The sequence below is a fragment of the Trachurus japonicus genome, chromosome 12 (assembly GCF_045865225.1).
Source record: "Trachurus japonicus isolate A0001 chromosome 12, Traja_1.0".
In the NCBI taxonomy this organism is placed as follows: Eukaryota; Metazoa; Chordata; class Actinopteri; order Carangiformes; family Carangidae; genus Trachurus; species Trachurus japonicus.
In genome coordinates, this window is record NC_140918.1 from 8,319,720 (window position 1) to 8,334,837 (window position 15,118).

At 40.0% G+C, this 15,118-nt stretch overlaps 3 protein-coding genes across 3 annotated transcripts; 1 reads left to right on the top strand and 2 right to left on the bottom strand.

The window, feature by feature from the left end:
• The first annotated feature begins 1,234 nt into the window (after positions 1-1,234).
• pdcl (phosducin-like) lies at positions 1,235-6,248 on the top strand. Its single transcript, XM_085792963.1, has 4 exons — positions 1,235-1,304; positions 2,834-3,021; positions 3,735-3,916; positions 5,136-6,248. Exons 2-4 carry the CDS (start codon positions 2,847-2,849, stop codon positions 5,697-5,699), a joined length of 921 nt encoding a protein of 306 aa, XP_085649089.1. The 5' UTR covers positions 1,235-1,304; positions 2,834-2,846; the 3' UTR covers positions 5,700-6,248.
• Positions 6,249-8,708: 2,460 nt separating this feature from the next.
• On the bottom strand, positions 8,709-11,251 carry LOC146977052 (uncharacterized). The gene is made up of 3 exons (XM_085792964.1): positions 11,012-11,251; positions 10,049-10,123; positions 8,709-8,864 (listed from the first exon to the last, which is right to left on the bottom strand). The coding sequence occupies exons 1-3, from the start codon at positions 11,202-11,204 to the stop codon at positions 8,716-8,718; spliced, it is 417 nt and encodes a 138-aa protein (XP_085649090.1). The 5' UTR covers positions 11,205-11,251; the 3' UTR covers positions 8,709-8,715.
• Positions 11,252-13,119: 1,868 nt separating this feature from the next.
• rpl28 (ribosomal protein L28) lies at positions 13,120-15,058 on the bottom strand. The gene is made up of 4 exons (XM_085792965.1): positions 14,975-15,058; positions 14,232-14,355; positions 13,371-13,489; positions 13,120-13,256 (listed from the first exon to the last, which is right to left on the bottom strand). Exons 1-4 carry the CDS (start codon positions 15,053-15,055, stop codon positions 13,167-13,169), a joined length of 414 nt encoding a protein of 137 aa, XP_085649091.1. The 5' UTR covers positions 15,056-15,058; the 3' UTR covers positions 13,120-13,166.
• Between the last annotated feature and the right edge of the window lie 60 nt (positions 15,059-15,118).

Consider the following 15,118-nt stretch of genomic DNA (forward strand, 5'->3'; position numbering starts at 1 on the left):
TGAAAGAAATAGTTACCTCATCGCAACTTTGCAACTCTAATTACATATGAGTACATTTTTTCAGAGACCAGCAGCCTGAAGGACATCCACAATTACATGAATGTGATGTTATATGAGGTAATTTGTTTTATTAAAAAAGAACATGAAATAATGGTCTATTATTAGTATAACTGTACTTTTGAAGATATTTGAAAGAAAAAGAGTAATAATGAGGTCAAAAATGCCTGACTTGACAGTTTTGGAGCCACATCAATGGTTATAGCAATAATGGTGATAGTATGTGCTCTATTTCATGACTGTGTCGCCCTCTAGTGATGGAAGCTGTGACTGCATAATGACACTTCTAGCATCTTCTATTAAACAGTTATGTATCTGCAGACCTGAACCAGCTCCAAATAGGTGGGGTTTCCGAAGTTTTTCTCACGAAGATCATTGAACAGATGGTGTGAGTGACCCAGAAACACTCTTCATTCTTTTTATTCCTGATGTTCACAGGAAACAAAGCAATACAAAGCAATTTTTTATGTCTTAAAAGACAAGGGTGCACACACAGCCCAGTAAATCTCTTCTCTTCTCTCATGAATGACACAAACTCAGAGATTAGGACATTTGAGAAGGTTTCACTGCAAGGTTTTATTATTATCATTCCACTGTGTTATTAGATCTTATAAACTGAGCATAAAAGTTCAGATATGTTGTGCAAATTTAAGGAGACATCTTTCTGACAGCTCCATTTCTAAAAATGTTTAAGGGCCCTAACATAAAAGTTTCATATAAGTTTCATTTGAGTATAACTGTTCATTGTGTGTCATCACAAAAGAAAGCCATGAAAGATCTTATTATGTTTTCTTTCTTTTTTTTGCTTCATGTTTTATTTCATCGAACAATCTGTGCAGCACTTCCTACGTCACTTGCATGGACCCATGTTGCCATGTTGTCTTTACGTGCTCTCAGTAAAGTCCACATCTACAAGAGAATAAGTGGAAAATACCAAATTATGCTCATTTATGGCAAAATGTGTCTTTAGAATATATCTTATACTATCACATTAAGTAAGAAATAATATGGTTCGCGGCTTCTGGAAAGAACAACAGCCTGAATTACAACTTTGAGATGAATAGGTGGGCTACCGTTTGCTTTCGCGTGTACACTTCATTTGTACGACACCGCTGTGAACCGTGAACGCAGCACAGTCCGGGGGGCGTGGCTTGTTGTAGCCGCTAACGTTAGCAGCAGATTAGCCACAGCGAGCAGCGGTGTCAGCTGGTGACATTTTACTTACAGTAGCAGGCCATAAATTCAAGGTAAGAAGAATAACTAAATATTGATAATCGATTGTTATTTTGTGTTATTTTATAATAACGGATAATGTTGGTGTTACGTTACATTTGCGGGTGATTTAGTTCGGTAACGCTTGGGTTTAAGTCTAATGTTTACTAGTCAGCGAAATAGCAGCTAGCTCGTTTGGCTAACGCTAATTTAGCTCACTTTCACAAACGCAGCCGGAGTCTATCGAGTCTTCTGCCTCGACCTGTGTCCTACTTAAATAACAAGCTAATTGGATCGTCTCTATCCTCCATTCAGTCGTGTTTAGGTACTTGAGGGGGAGAGAAAACGATTAAGTTAACAGCTTACTGTCGACGATAACTAAACTAGCCGACTGAGCTGTCACAATAACATGGATACTTACTTATAGGTGTTGCCTGTGGGCTCTACATTTCTACTGTCTCAGGGCTCCAGACTGCTCCTAAATAGGGGCAATTTTAGACACTGCAAGTGAAATTTCCATCTACTTGCACATGTGCAGCCAGAAAATTTGCCGTTTTATTTTTAACACTAGTGAAATGTGAAAAAGGGGCAACTCAAAGAATCTGGTATCTGTCATTACAGGTGTCAGGCCAATGTGTGAGAGTATCATGAATGAATAGGAAATATGAATATTTGCTTTCCAAGTCGATTTATGGTGTGTACACCTTAGATTTTCTGCTTACGCTCCTAAATTGTAAAGTTAGGGAATAAGTTATTCTAGAGCCCTGTGTCCTACATGTGTTTAAGATATTATATTCAAAAGCAGGGCAGATATAGGCTAAGTGTGTCCATTGTTTCCCCGGGTGGCATTGAAATTAAACAAAGGAGAGCTGTACGCATTAGTGAAGCGTAATGTCAGCATCTATTTTGCTACCTGACCCTGCTGTCAGAGAGGGGGATTTTGAGAGGGGGGTGTCAGTCTGCCTCCTGGCCTCTTCAGTCTCCATCTGTGCTCATGATGAGCTGGCTTACATACGGCTCAGTGCATCGTTAAAGGCCTTTAAGCTCAAGTTTTATATAAACTGACACACTTAAGTGAAAGCTATGTATAGAGTAGATGATGTCCTATTTTTTTTATTTTTTTTTTTTGAGATAAGCCCTCTGACAGCTCGGATGGCTGTCAGTCAGGATTACTACGCCTCATTGACTGATGTGCTGCTTACTATTGTGACTATTGTGTGATAAAAGTGTAGTTAATCTGAAGAGGTTTTATCTGTGAGGCTGCAGCAACATTTGTCAATGAAGAGATTTTATTAATGGTCTGCTGCCACACCCATGCAAAGCATCATGCAAATTCAATGCTGTGTGTGTATTATGTACTTTTGAATAAACTGGAAAAACAAAATGCAGGTCATTATTTTCCACAGTGATGAATAGATGTTGAAGTTCTTATGAAAAAATGTTGGATTAGTCATGTAGAGTAAATTTAAATGGTTCATGTTGATACCATCCTACATTAAAACTTAAATCCTGGCTGTTGTTGCATCAGTGTCCCGTCTAACACATCAGTATCTGCTTCTCCCAGGTGAGCCGCTGCCATGACGACTCTGGATGACAAGATACTGGGAGAGAAGCTGCAGTACTACTACAGCAGCAGCGAGGATGAAGGCAGCGACAACGAGGATGAGGATGGGGAGAGGAAGACCATCCGGGACGCTGACGTCAATGAGCCGGAGATAGATTACAGCGCTGATGGTAGTGCTGTCAACACAGGTACAAAACACACATTTGAGAAGCTGGAGAGCCGGCAAATGTTGGTTGTTTTATTTTTTTTAAACATTGAATTGATCATCAAAATAGTTCCCAAGTATTTTAATTTGTTTAATGATCAACTAATCAAGTAATTGCTGCAATTTTTGTTAAAATAAACTTAATGGGATAGTTCAACATTTTGGCAAATTGGCCCATTGCCATAAATATATAGTAATAATATAATATAATAGTCATAGCAGTAGGTTGTTTTCGAGGTCAATTCATGCAAAACCGCTGATGCGCGTTCCTGTTGAGAGCAGTTTTTCAGCAAGCAGTCTCTGTATTTACCTCGAAAACAACTCTGTCTCGTAATGTTCCATTATTATCTCATACCGTGGTGAATGTGCAGGTCACAACTTGTCCACAACAACGTTTTGGAGTTGTTGGATTGTGTATTTGATGAGTTTGATGAGGGAAACCGCTCCGCCGTTCTAAAAATAGCTTGCACCGACAATTAAAGGTAACAAACCTACTCCTAAGACTATAGGGATTATGACAATGGGCCAATTTGCCAAAATGTTGAACTATCCCTTTAAGTGTTTGGTGATTTGTAAGGATTTTTCGTATTGAATCAGATGTGAAAATATAACGGAGATATGTTTACATGGACGCCATATTTATTTAGGATAAGAGTTGTTGTACTGAGAGGGACACTGGCTGTTTTTACCTCTCAGGACCAAAGGGTGTGATCAATGACTGGAGGAAATACAAGCAGCTGGAGGTGGAGCAGAAACAAGAGCAGAAGAGAGAAATGGAAAGACTGATCAAGAAGCTGTCGATGACCTGCCGCTCGGACCTGGACCTGGAAAAGGACAAGGAGAAGCAAAAGGAGCTGCAGGAAAAACTACAAGGCAAAGTAAGTTGGATGGGGAAGAAATGCATGTGGAAAAGGTCCCTTGGTATAAATCTCTTCCATCCTGGCATCGCATTGCCAACTCTCTCTTGAAACTGTGCCACATTTGCTAATGGGAAAAGGATGAATAAGGGCGAGATATCAATAGAGACAACCTCATTAACACAGTGGAATCCCTGTGCCTTCTCCATTTTTATGACATTGTGTCTAATTATGGCTCAGTAATGTTGGCGACTTATTTGATTTCACTCAGCACTGGACTGGAGCACCTGCCAACTATCTGACACATTTTATTATATACTATATGCCCTGAGAAACTTTTATTTAAGTTGATTTTAAGTTAATTCTTGCCATGGAGTTGGACCAACATGGATATATTTCAGAATACATTGGTGCCTCTGTGAAAGGAGCAGCCAGCCCGCAGGAAAGGTTTGACATTATGGGAAAAACATTACGTACTATACAGTATTGTGTAAGATCATTTCTCAGATGGGAACAGTAACTTTGTCTCCACTGATTGCCTGGATCAGCTGCCAGGAAATACTTTGGCCCAAAAACATCCTGAAAAAAGGTGGATTAAACAGCAAACGAATGAAATACTGCATATTTTTTTATTAAAAAGACATCCCTTTTCCTTGGCATTTTAGTTAGGTTTGATATATATATTCACTTTTGTTTGGTTGCATGTTTTACTGTACATTAGCTGTATCATAATTTATTGTTATTATATGTTTTACCTGTGTGTTTATATTGTATGGCACTTCGGTCAATTTGAAATGTGCTATATAAATAAATATGTATTGTATTTATTGGTCATCTTTGGACAGAGCCAAGCTGTCTGTTGCCATTTCGTATCAATTCATATTCAGTGTAGGAAGAAGAGTGGGTAACACTTTATAATAAGTGCACACTATTGAGCATTAGTTAAGCATTAAATACTGAATTAATCATTTATAACACATGAATACTCATTAGACACAGTTAAATATATCATCATTGATAAGCACTAACTTTTTTATTTATAAACTACATACTAATGCGTATTCCTGTGTTATAAATGATTAATTCAGTATTTATTAAAGCTTAACTAATGCTCAATAGTGTGTTACCGAAGAGTTGTATCTATCTATCTTGTAATGTAAAACTGTAAAACAAGTAATTCACAAATATTCCTTTTTTTTAACTAACTGTACATGTTTTCATCTCTGTCTGCTCTGCACAGATGACCATGCAGGAGTACAACATGCTCCAGGAAGAGCAGGACGACGAAGACTTCCTGCAGCATTACCGCATGCAGCGCATCGAGGAGATGCGGCGTCAGCTCTGCCGCGGCAAACGCTTCGAGCAGGTCTTCGAGCTGGCCAGCGGCGAGGACTTCCTGGAGGCTCTGGACAAGGAGGACAAAAGCACGCTGGTCATGATCCACATCTACGAGCCGGACGTGCCGGGCTGCGAGGCCATGAGCGGCAGCCTGCTCTGCCTGGCTCAGGAATACCCGCTGGTCAAGTTCTGCAGCGTCCGCAGCTCCGCCATCAGCACCAGCGCTCTGTTCAGGGACAGCGCTCTGCCGGCGCTGCTCGTCTACAAAGCGGGAGACCTCATCGGCAACTTCGTGCGGCTCACGGACCAGCTGGGGGAGGATTTCTTCGCCGTGGACCTGGAGGCGCTGCTGCAGGAGTACGGCCTGCTGCCCGACAAGCCGCCCACGGTCGCCAAGACGATCCGCAACGGAGCCATCATACAGACCACCGTGAGCGACGACGACTCTGACCTCGACATAGACTAGAGCCGTGACGTCTAACATGCTTTACATGCTTGGGAAACACAGTCTGCATGGACAACAAATCATTTATATATATATATGTATATGTATATGTATATGTGTGGACCCCTGGCTGCGGTAATGACTGACTGAGCCACGATCGCCATTTTACTACTCGTACAACAACATACAAACCAGCATTGAAGCAGAACCAAAAGCAAGTGCACAGAAACTCAGACACGGTGGTCGTCGATCATTCCATGGTAAACACGAGTTCATATTTAATGAGAGTAAATACTAGTCATTATCATTATTACTGAGGACCTGTTCTTATGCACGGTGAGAATGCTGTAGGTGTTAGGTCGAGCTGTGACTGTCTGTCAACTATTTATTTGTGTTGAAACACATTTTCCCTGTTTTCGTTTTCATGTGCATCTTCATTGTTTTATATGTGTGTCACTCTGTAGAATACGAATCCCTCAGCACTAACTGACTGCTAGTTGATTTTTTTAAATTTTATATGTGCTGTATCATTTAAAATAGAAAGGAAAAATAAAATGTAAAGTCTTTGGATTCGTTGCCTCTTGTGTTTGTTATTTTTTCATTTGTCAGACACTATTTCTTACACTGCAAAAACTCAAAATCTTTCCAAGAATATTTGTCATATTTCTTGTCAAAATGTCTAATTTCTAGTCAAAACTAATCTCTTTCCACTTACATAAGACTCATCATCACCTAAAAATTAACTTGTTTTTAGATAATTTTCACTTGTTTCAAACTAATTTTCACTTGAAATAAATAGAAAAATCTGCCAGTGAAGCAAGTGAAGCAGTTTTTTTGTGTGATTATAATAAGAAAGAAAAACTTGCCCCACTATCAGATTATTTTAAGTGAAAAATGCTTGAAAGACGTTAAAAGTGTCTAAAAACAAGCCACTTTTTATGTGAGTCTTATTTCGAGTATAATGAGATTTGTTTTTGACTACAAAGAGACAAATATTCTTGGTAAGATTTTGAGTTTTTGCAGTGTACTGTGAGATTTTCTTGAAGTCAAACCATATTATGAAGAAGAAAAAAAAAAAAAACTCATAATTTTCCTAATACCTTTTCAATATATTTACATTTATTAATTACCTCTGTACAATTGTTTTTAGTGGTTATTATGGCCATCTGTGATGCTCCTGCAGCAGTGGATTCAGATTGCGTACACAAGCAGAAGAGATTTGCAGGAAATGATGCATGTAATCGAGCACAACTGATTATCCACCTCACTGCTCCTCACACCCGATCAGAGCTGTATCAAGTAGCTGCTGATACAAAAGGGAACATTTCCCACTGCTGGTGGTGCTTCACATTTAAAAAACAAAACAAAAAAAAAACACTCAGCTGGAGAAACACAGGAAACATTTCATCACTTTGAGCATCTGCTTCTGCTGGATGTTTAAAACCCGACAGTAAACAACTCTCTCCTGACACACATACACACACCCTCTTATTCTGCATAACAACTTCCCAAGAAAATAATATCAATTGTGCTTCCAGACTCTTCTGCTGCCCCCAGGTGGCCGAACAATATCACTGCATGCAGATTTAAAGGGATACATCACCCAAAATCGATAATTCACCAATCATCTACTCACCGTCATACCAAGGAAGGGTTTGGAAAACTTTCAGAGTCATCAAAACGCTTTTGGAGTTCCAGGGGGGGTCCAGCTGGCAATGCATTTTCATATACTGGCGGCGGATAGAGTTCACTTTTGAATTGTCCAAAACACACACCCAAATACTTCCATACTGCTAGTCTGTACTGACCCAAGTGTCCTGAAGCTGATCTCTGTTTTTAGCCTTGTTGTAGCAGTAGCTCTCAGTGGCTGCAAGATGTTCTTCCGTGTTTACATCATACCTCCAATGGTTTACAATGACGAACATCTCGCAGCAAATCTCGCACATGTGCACAGACATCAACAGAGCCACTGGGAGCTACTGCTACAACAAGACTAAAAACAAAGATCAAATTAATTTTTTTCAGAACAACTTTTTCATGTTCCGGCTTCAGGACACTTGGGTCAGTACGGACGAGCAGTATGGAGGTATTTGGATGTTTCATAGTGTGTGTTTTGGACGATTCAAAAGTGAACTCTATCCGCCGCCATTATATGAAAATCTGTTGCCAGCCGGACCCCCCCTGGAACTCCAAAAGTGTTTTGATGACTCCAAAAGTTCTCCAAACCCTTCCTTGGCATGACGGTGAGTAGGAAATTGGTGAATTATTGATTTTGGGTGGAGTATCCCTTTAATAATAGTAATGACAGGTTAAACACACTGAGCTGCCTGAGTTTATCCCATGTGTAGCCATTTATTGTATTTACAGATGAATACTAGTGTTGACAGACATGTTGACTTGTCAGAAGTGGAAGTAGTCGTCATTGTGAGAAAAGACACATGTACTTGTGATAAGGAATCAAACTACATGATTTCTGTCAGTGTTTATAGCTGCACACTTGAGATAAGTCACATAACTTACCTACAGAATAATAATAATAATAAAAAATAGGAGTTTAATTTAATTAAGATCTTCAATTTTGGACTAATGGGTTTAAAAAATAAAGTATTTTGTCCAATTTCCCTGATAATGACAAAAAAGTGGCTGATGAAACGATTAAAAAACAAGAAATCATGTGTTCACACAGACACAAAGGAAATAATTAAATGAGACACATGCAGCTATGCGATGATACACACCGGCATCAACAGGCTCCTTTCCAGTTCAGTACATTTCCCAGAGGTGATTTGTCTAACAGATTGCGGATGGGTCAACTCATCCAATCCTGTTCCGCTCGATAATCACTCTGAACAGGAAGAGCCGGGGTCACTGCTAATCTCTGCAACAATATCAAAACTCACCGTGGTGGAGCATCATGTATTAAATGACACACAGCGTCGTTTTTGCCACTTTGTCCCAGTCAGTCGGCCCCATGAGAAACTTACTACTGACTCACTAACTAACTAACGAACAGCCAGTGGTCCTGTCTGTCTGTGGCTTACAGACATCCCAGCAGCAGCAGGGTGAGGCAGGGCAGCGTCAGCAGCAGGACGGCTGCTTCTCCAAACAGGGAGGGGGCGGCCGAGTCGTGCAGGTCGTGTCCACAGAAGGCGTGTTCCAGCAGGAGGTGAGTCTCTGCACTGATGCCTGAAGGGACACACACAGGGGTGCAGATCCGATGTCAGGATTGGGGGGGGGGGACACAAAAATGTTTTTTTTTGCCCGTATGCAGCTCATACCATGCCACCATAAATCATAACTTAGTAGAGGTTCACCATATCATTCAAATAGTACTGCACAGGGAATAATTTATTGTGCTTCTTGTTTATTTGTCCTAAATAGCCAACGTGCTGTATCACTGCTGTTATATTAGTAAATTATAATTTTAAGGGTTGTTAAGGGACATATAATATCTACTCACGTTCTTATCTTTCACCTCCCTCCGACCTTCCCAAATCCCCCAATTCTTCTCACCATCTTCCTTTTCTCCCAGTGTATGGGACTACTTTATGCATGATTAATTGATATGGATGAATATCAATATTTTAAATTGAGTGAACGGAAAATGTTAATTTAAGAAGGCTAGGCAAAATAAGCTGATGCTTCAGCCTACACCTTTTCGGTCAAAGTGAATTGTTTTGCTTGTTGTGTTTTTGTTCTGATTTGTTTTGTTTTGTTTTGTATTTATACCTTTATATTTGTCTATCGTATTTGTTTTTATAAGACCGAAATAAACACACTAAACTAAAAATATCAAAATATGAATCCCTTAAGATTGAGGGGGTCGTTTTTTTTAAAGCCTGCTGATGTCATCAGCATCTGTGTAAGAAACTATACCCATTCATCTGCATTGTAGTGGAGGAGACCAGAGATGGAATATGGAGTCAGAAATACATTTGTCAAACATTATGTTACACCATTTCAATCATTTATTTTTAGATGTGAATCTAAAATGTAAAGAATGTGAAGTCTGAAAATACATTTGTTGGGGGGCAATTCACATTTTTCAGAAATTGGGGGGGGACATGTCCCCCCCGTCCCCCCCGGGATCTGCACCCATGGACACAGAGATCCTGTCACATCACTGTGTTTTTTAGAGGCTTCATCATCAGCACCCCCCCCCGCCCCCCCCCCTCCCTGGTTGGTAAACAGATCATTTCATTATCCCTCTGGTGTTTACATGACATATGAGGTGTAACTGCAGCCAATGAAATCAATGCCTCTCTGTCACAACTGTTCGTGCTCACTGAAGTGGATCTGCTGGAAGATGTTCAAAAAAAAAAAAAACTGAGTTCACTGCAGTGTCACAGGAGAGGGGGGATAATACACACCGTGTTCAGACCACTCGTCCCACAGACGCTGAGCATCCTCGTCGTGATGCTCGTGGTGGTCGTGATGCTCTGGGTCTGAGGTTGAACACACACAACAAGCCGTGTTACTGACTGTCCTAATGCAATGCAGACTCATGCACGAGAGAGTTAATAGCAAGAGTCGTGCAGAGGTGAGGTGGAACCACTGAAAAGAGAAAGCTCGAAAATTAATGAATACAAAGAAGCAGGGGAAGGATTAAGAGGGAAAAACACACAGGACACCAACAGGAAATGAAAACAAGGGAAATAAACTAAGATGGAAGAAAAAGAACAGACGGCTGTTTTGACCTTGGCCAACGTTTTCATCCCGTTTCCATCTGAGAAGCATGTGTGTCACACATCCTGTGTAATTAATGCTTTTTTTATTTGTTTGGTTTTTGTTTTTTTTGTTTTTTTTAAAGGTTCAAGGGTTTATTTGTCACATGCAGAGACAAGATGTGCGGTGAAATGCAGAGTAGCATATTCAAAAGGATTTAAACACAGAAAATACAACTGAAAATATGTATATTTTTTAAATTAAAACATTATTTACTGTGACAATTGTGCCTGAACAGAACATTTTTGAAAGGTTTTATTAAAAATAAATGTATAAAGTAAAGGGAAACAACTTCAAATCTTGAATTAGCTGGTAATATTATATAACTGATATAAATAAATGATATAAAATAATTTTATGTTAATTTTGTGTTAAAATGTTCATGTATAAATCCCACGAGGACTCCTCTAAGTTATTATGATGAAAACTATTGGATGTTGCTGCCACTAATTAGGCCTCTATCTATCTGTTGCACAAGAGCATATTAACTTCCCTCTGTAATGAGTTTCCTATTGAACACCTCCTATCTAGACTGTGCTTATCAATATTTGAAATGTAAATGTTAGAGATGATAAAGATAAATGGTGTGTAGATAGATAGATAGATACCATTTGAGTGATGCCACAGCATCCGTTTGAGCTCCCTGAGGGCCTGGGTGAGGTTCTCCAGCTGGTCGTGGAGGTGGATGTTCTCCTCTATCAGTGCGTGGATGGTATCCTGCAGCTCAAAGCTGCGACCCTGCAGCACCAGCAGAGCCAGCGGCATGAAGAAGAACAGCAGCACCGGCCCGAGTCCCCTCATGGTGTCCCCTGTCCTCAAGTCACATCCTCAACGGACACCAGGCTGCCATCGTGGCCTCTCACTCTCTCTCTCTGGTCTGGATCTCATGCGACAGAGACGAGCTTCGCTGCAGAAATGATTGGTGCAGGCAGGGATAACTTTATCAGCTTAAACCCACAGGGAGGTGACTGACTGACTGACTGACTGACTGGCAGCAGTTTGTGCTTTCTTTCCAAAGCCATGAGTGGAAAGCTGCCAGTGGGGCTGCTTTATAAAATCTATCCAATGTTTCCACATCAGCGGGCACAGTGGCCACAGCATGAGGCCGCAATATGTTTCAGTGTGATGGACTATAGATGAAAATGATATGTTTCAATCTGCATGTGTGTTGTTGAGGCTTCACAGCTGCAAGTCACAAGGTGTTTGCAAAGGGACAATGCAACAAAACATTATTTATATGGATAAAAAGAGGAGACTTCATCCACACTGTGAAGGCACAGATCATCAATCGATGCAGAGATACAGGCGCTCGGTATTTAATTAGCTGCAGCTCATCTCTGTCACATGCATAATGATGATCACCGGGACAACGGGAGGGTAACGAGGTCAAGAGAGTGACCTGACAGATCAGGTGTTGTCAGGTCATCTGTGTTGAAATAGTTTTATGTAATATATATATATATTTATTAGAGTTTTCAACATGTATGAAATGTTTTGCGCAGATTTCATCTTCAGATGTAAAACAGCTTGTTGCTAGTTGAAGATCTGGTGCTGAGGTCTTTGAGACAAAGGTCCAACAAACTTTATTCACAGGAGCAGGAAGTAGGTCAGTGAAAATGTCCTCTTATTGACCTGTTTCTAACCACAACAACAAAACCATTCCTATCTGACTGTGTTTTAGTGCAAAGGCAGGCCAACAAAATGACCAGTAACATTAATCACATAACAGTGTCAAGAACTACTTTTTTTCCCATATATTTCCAGACTCCAGTTTCTTTGACTATTTGACATCTGAGGACAAATGACTATGTTTATGCAAATAATTTGTTTAGCATGTTTAGTAATTTACAATATAACTGAATTCAGTTCAGCTAGTGTTGAACTTTTTCCTAATGTTGCAGTCCTGTGCTGATTTCATTCATACTCATTTTCCAGATGTGCAGAGATTGCTGTTGGGGATGTGGGGACACAACAGCTCACTGACCTGAGTATTTAGACTCAGGTCAATGTTTTGCTATAGTAAGACTTTGCTAAAAAAAAATAAGGCTAAAATTGTCTGAAGTTTTGTCATTACGGGGCATTTAGTGTAAAAAAGTGATTTTAGCTTAAGGCTGGAAAACGTCAAAAAGGTTTAGATGTACAAATAAACTGCCAGGTAAATAGCAGGTATTAACCAGTTTACACCAAAACCAGAGTTCAAGCACAGGTTAATTCTCAGTCTGCATTGCTACTTACATTCTATGACAAATTTAAATAGATGTATACAATCAACTCTTACAGTACAAAAGCATGTTCAAAGAACAGACACACTGTGCTGTGTATTTTGACTGAGCTGCTGTTTCTCTGGTCTGTTGGATTTTTAAAACCCCGATCTTAATATTTTAGACAATAAAAACCCCAAAATAAATTGGAAACATATACACTTCTAAATTTTTTAAATCACTTATATCTAAATCTGCACTGAGCTGGGACCTTGTTGACAGTGAGTTATGGTCTTTGTGGTGTCAAATTTTCATTTGACTGGAGACACAGACAGGAATTTTTTATTCTTTTCTCAGAAGTATGAAGAACTTCCTGACAATTTTGCAGCGTGTTCTCGGAAAAAAACCTCCATTACCAAACCAAAAGACTGCGGTTAAGTGTTTGGGACAATCTACAGCACACAGAGCTGTAACCCAAGATCCTGAGGCAAGTCAAGACTCTGGACAATGTTGTGTTTTTTCCAAACAAAAAATCTTTTATTTATTAATCCTGTGTATCAGTTTATGCTGTCTTGGCAGCCCTGGTGCGCTTCTTCTTCACCACAACAGGCTTCTGGCTCTTCAGGATGGCACTGGCACGACGCAGGGCAGCCTGGGGAAACAAAATAAGACTCTAATTATGACGCTGAAAGCCTTCAATTACAAACATCGACCGTAAAAAGCATCATACAAGTCGGTGCGTTCACCAGATGTGATTAAATCTCACCATGCGCAGGTCCTTCCTGTACTTGTTCTTGCTGATGATGTGCCTCAGGCTGTTGAGGGTGGCGCGAGAGTTCTTGTTGATGGTGATCTTCTCGTAAGAGCCGGCAGGCTTGTGCTGACCTGTGCAACAAGTATTCAGATGTAAACACAGCAGCAACAAGAATCTACAGCAAAAAAACTTGCATAAACCAGCGCCTTCATGTTATTAGGGAACAGTCATCTGCACCATTTGTCTTGTGCTTACAGCTCAGTTCATGTTGGTGTATTTCAAGTATCTGTCAGTGTAGAGGGTAAATCTATCACAGAGCTGTTATTTAATAAAGTCAATAATTAATTCTTTACAAAGACAGTACTTGAGGCATTAAGATCAGTCAGCAGGTTGTACAACATCAACCAACATTGATACACTGAGTATCCAAATCCCTTGTCAATAGAGTTTAGGTGTAAAATTTGGCAACAAGGCTTGTATCATTTTTCATAAATGCAACCTCAGTTTCAGCAGAATTACATAATTTGAATCGAATAATCAGAAATCTTGGTTTCTTACAGTCCAGGTCCACGAACTGCAGCTGGTAGCTAAAGGCTGAATATTAAAACATCATATTTTCTCCCATTTAGTGAGTCTGAATAGTCACACACTCAACTGTAACTTCAGACGTTAACATCCGTTTCTGAACAATAATTGAAGACAACCGCAATTGACAGAACAGTAGGAAGGTGTGGAGATCTTTTTGTGGATTTTGAATAAAGCAACAAGTGCAGCAACATGTCACACACAGTAAATAAATAGTCATGCTACAGCAGGACACAACTGTTCATAATTTGCCTTTAGTTTAGGTGTCCGAATCATTAAAGTATTTACCTGCACGCTTCTTCATCACAACGACGACACCCTTGCCATCGGCAGCTGGCTGGACTCCTACAGTCTTCTTGTGCACCAGACCATTGAAGCGGAAAGAGTTCCTGGACTTCAGGTTGTTGGGCTCCTGTCACATGGATAAAATGAATTATGGTAACCCAACTGAGGAGAGCGTCCAACATCTTAGTCAACAATCATTTTAAAACACTGACAACAATGGTATATTACATTCATCAAGTCCAGTCCTGTCATATCCTATTGGCTGCAGACAGGTCTTATGTTAAATTTCAGTCAATGTTTAGTATAAAGAAAACACACATTGAGCAATCAGACATTTAACAGCTTCTACCTATTCACCTAATAGCCACAAAAGAGCAATGTATTTGCAAATTCTGTACAAATATTAAAGACTTCTCCCCAATTCCCATTGCTCTCTGCATTGCTGGACCAGACTATAGGAGGAAACAATTTAACTGGAGCGATTCATAAACAATTGATCAGAAAATACTTGTCATGTCATTTAAAGGAAAAACTTATTGCTTTATTAGTTTCAGGGACATCTAATTTGGACTTCTTTCACCATTTCTGACCAGTTTGCGACAGTTTTTTTCTCCAACTCTTTAGTTGCAGCCCTGATCTTTATTGACAGTCAATTCAAACGCATTTCACTATCAGGACACAGCAGCTACAGTTGTGTTTCCTTCAGGTGGTGTATATATATATATATATGTGTGTATGTTACTCACAGTGCTGTAGGTCTGTCCGTTCCTCTTGATGAGGAAGCTGGAGCAGTTCCTGATGACCATCCACTGCAAATGGGACGACATGATGAACCTGGACAAGACAAGACGGGACCACGTGTTAGTGAATTTACACCTTGACAAGTCACA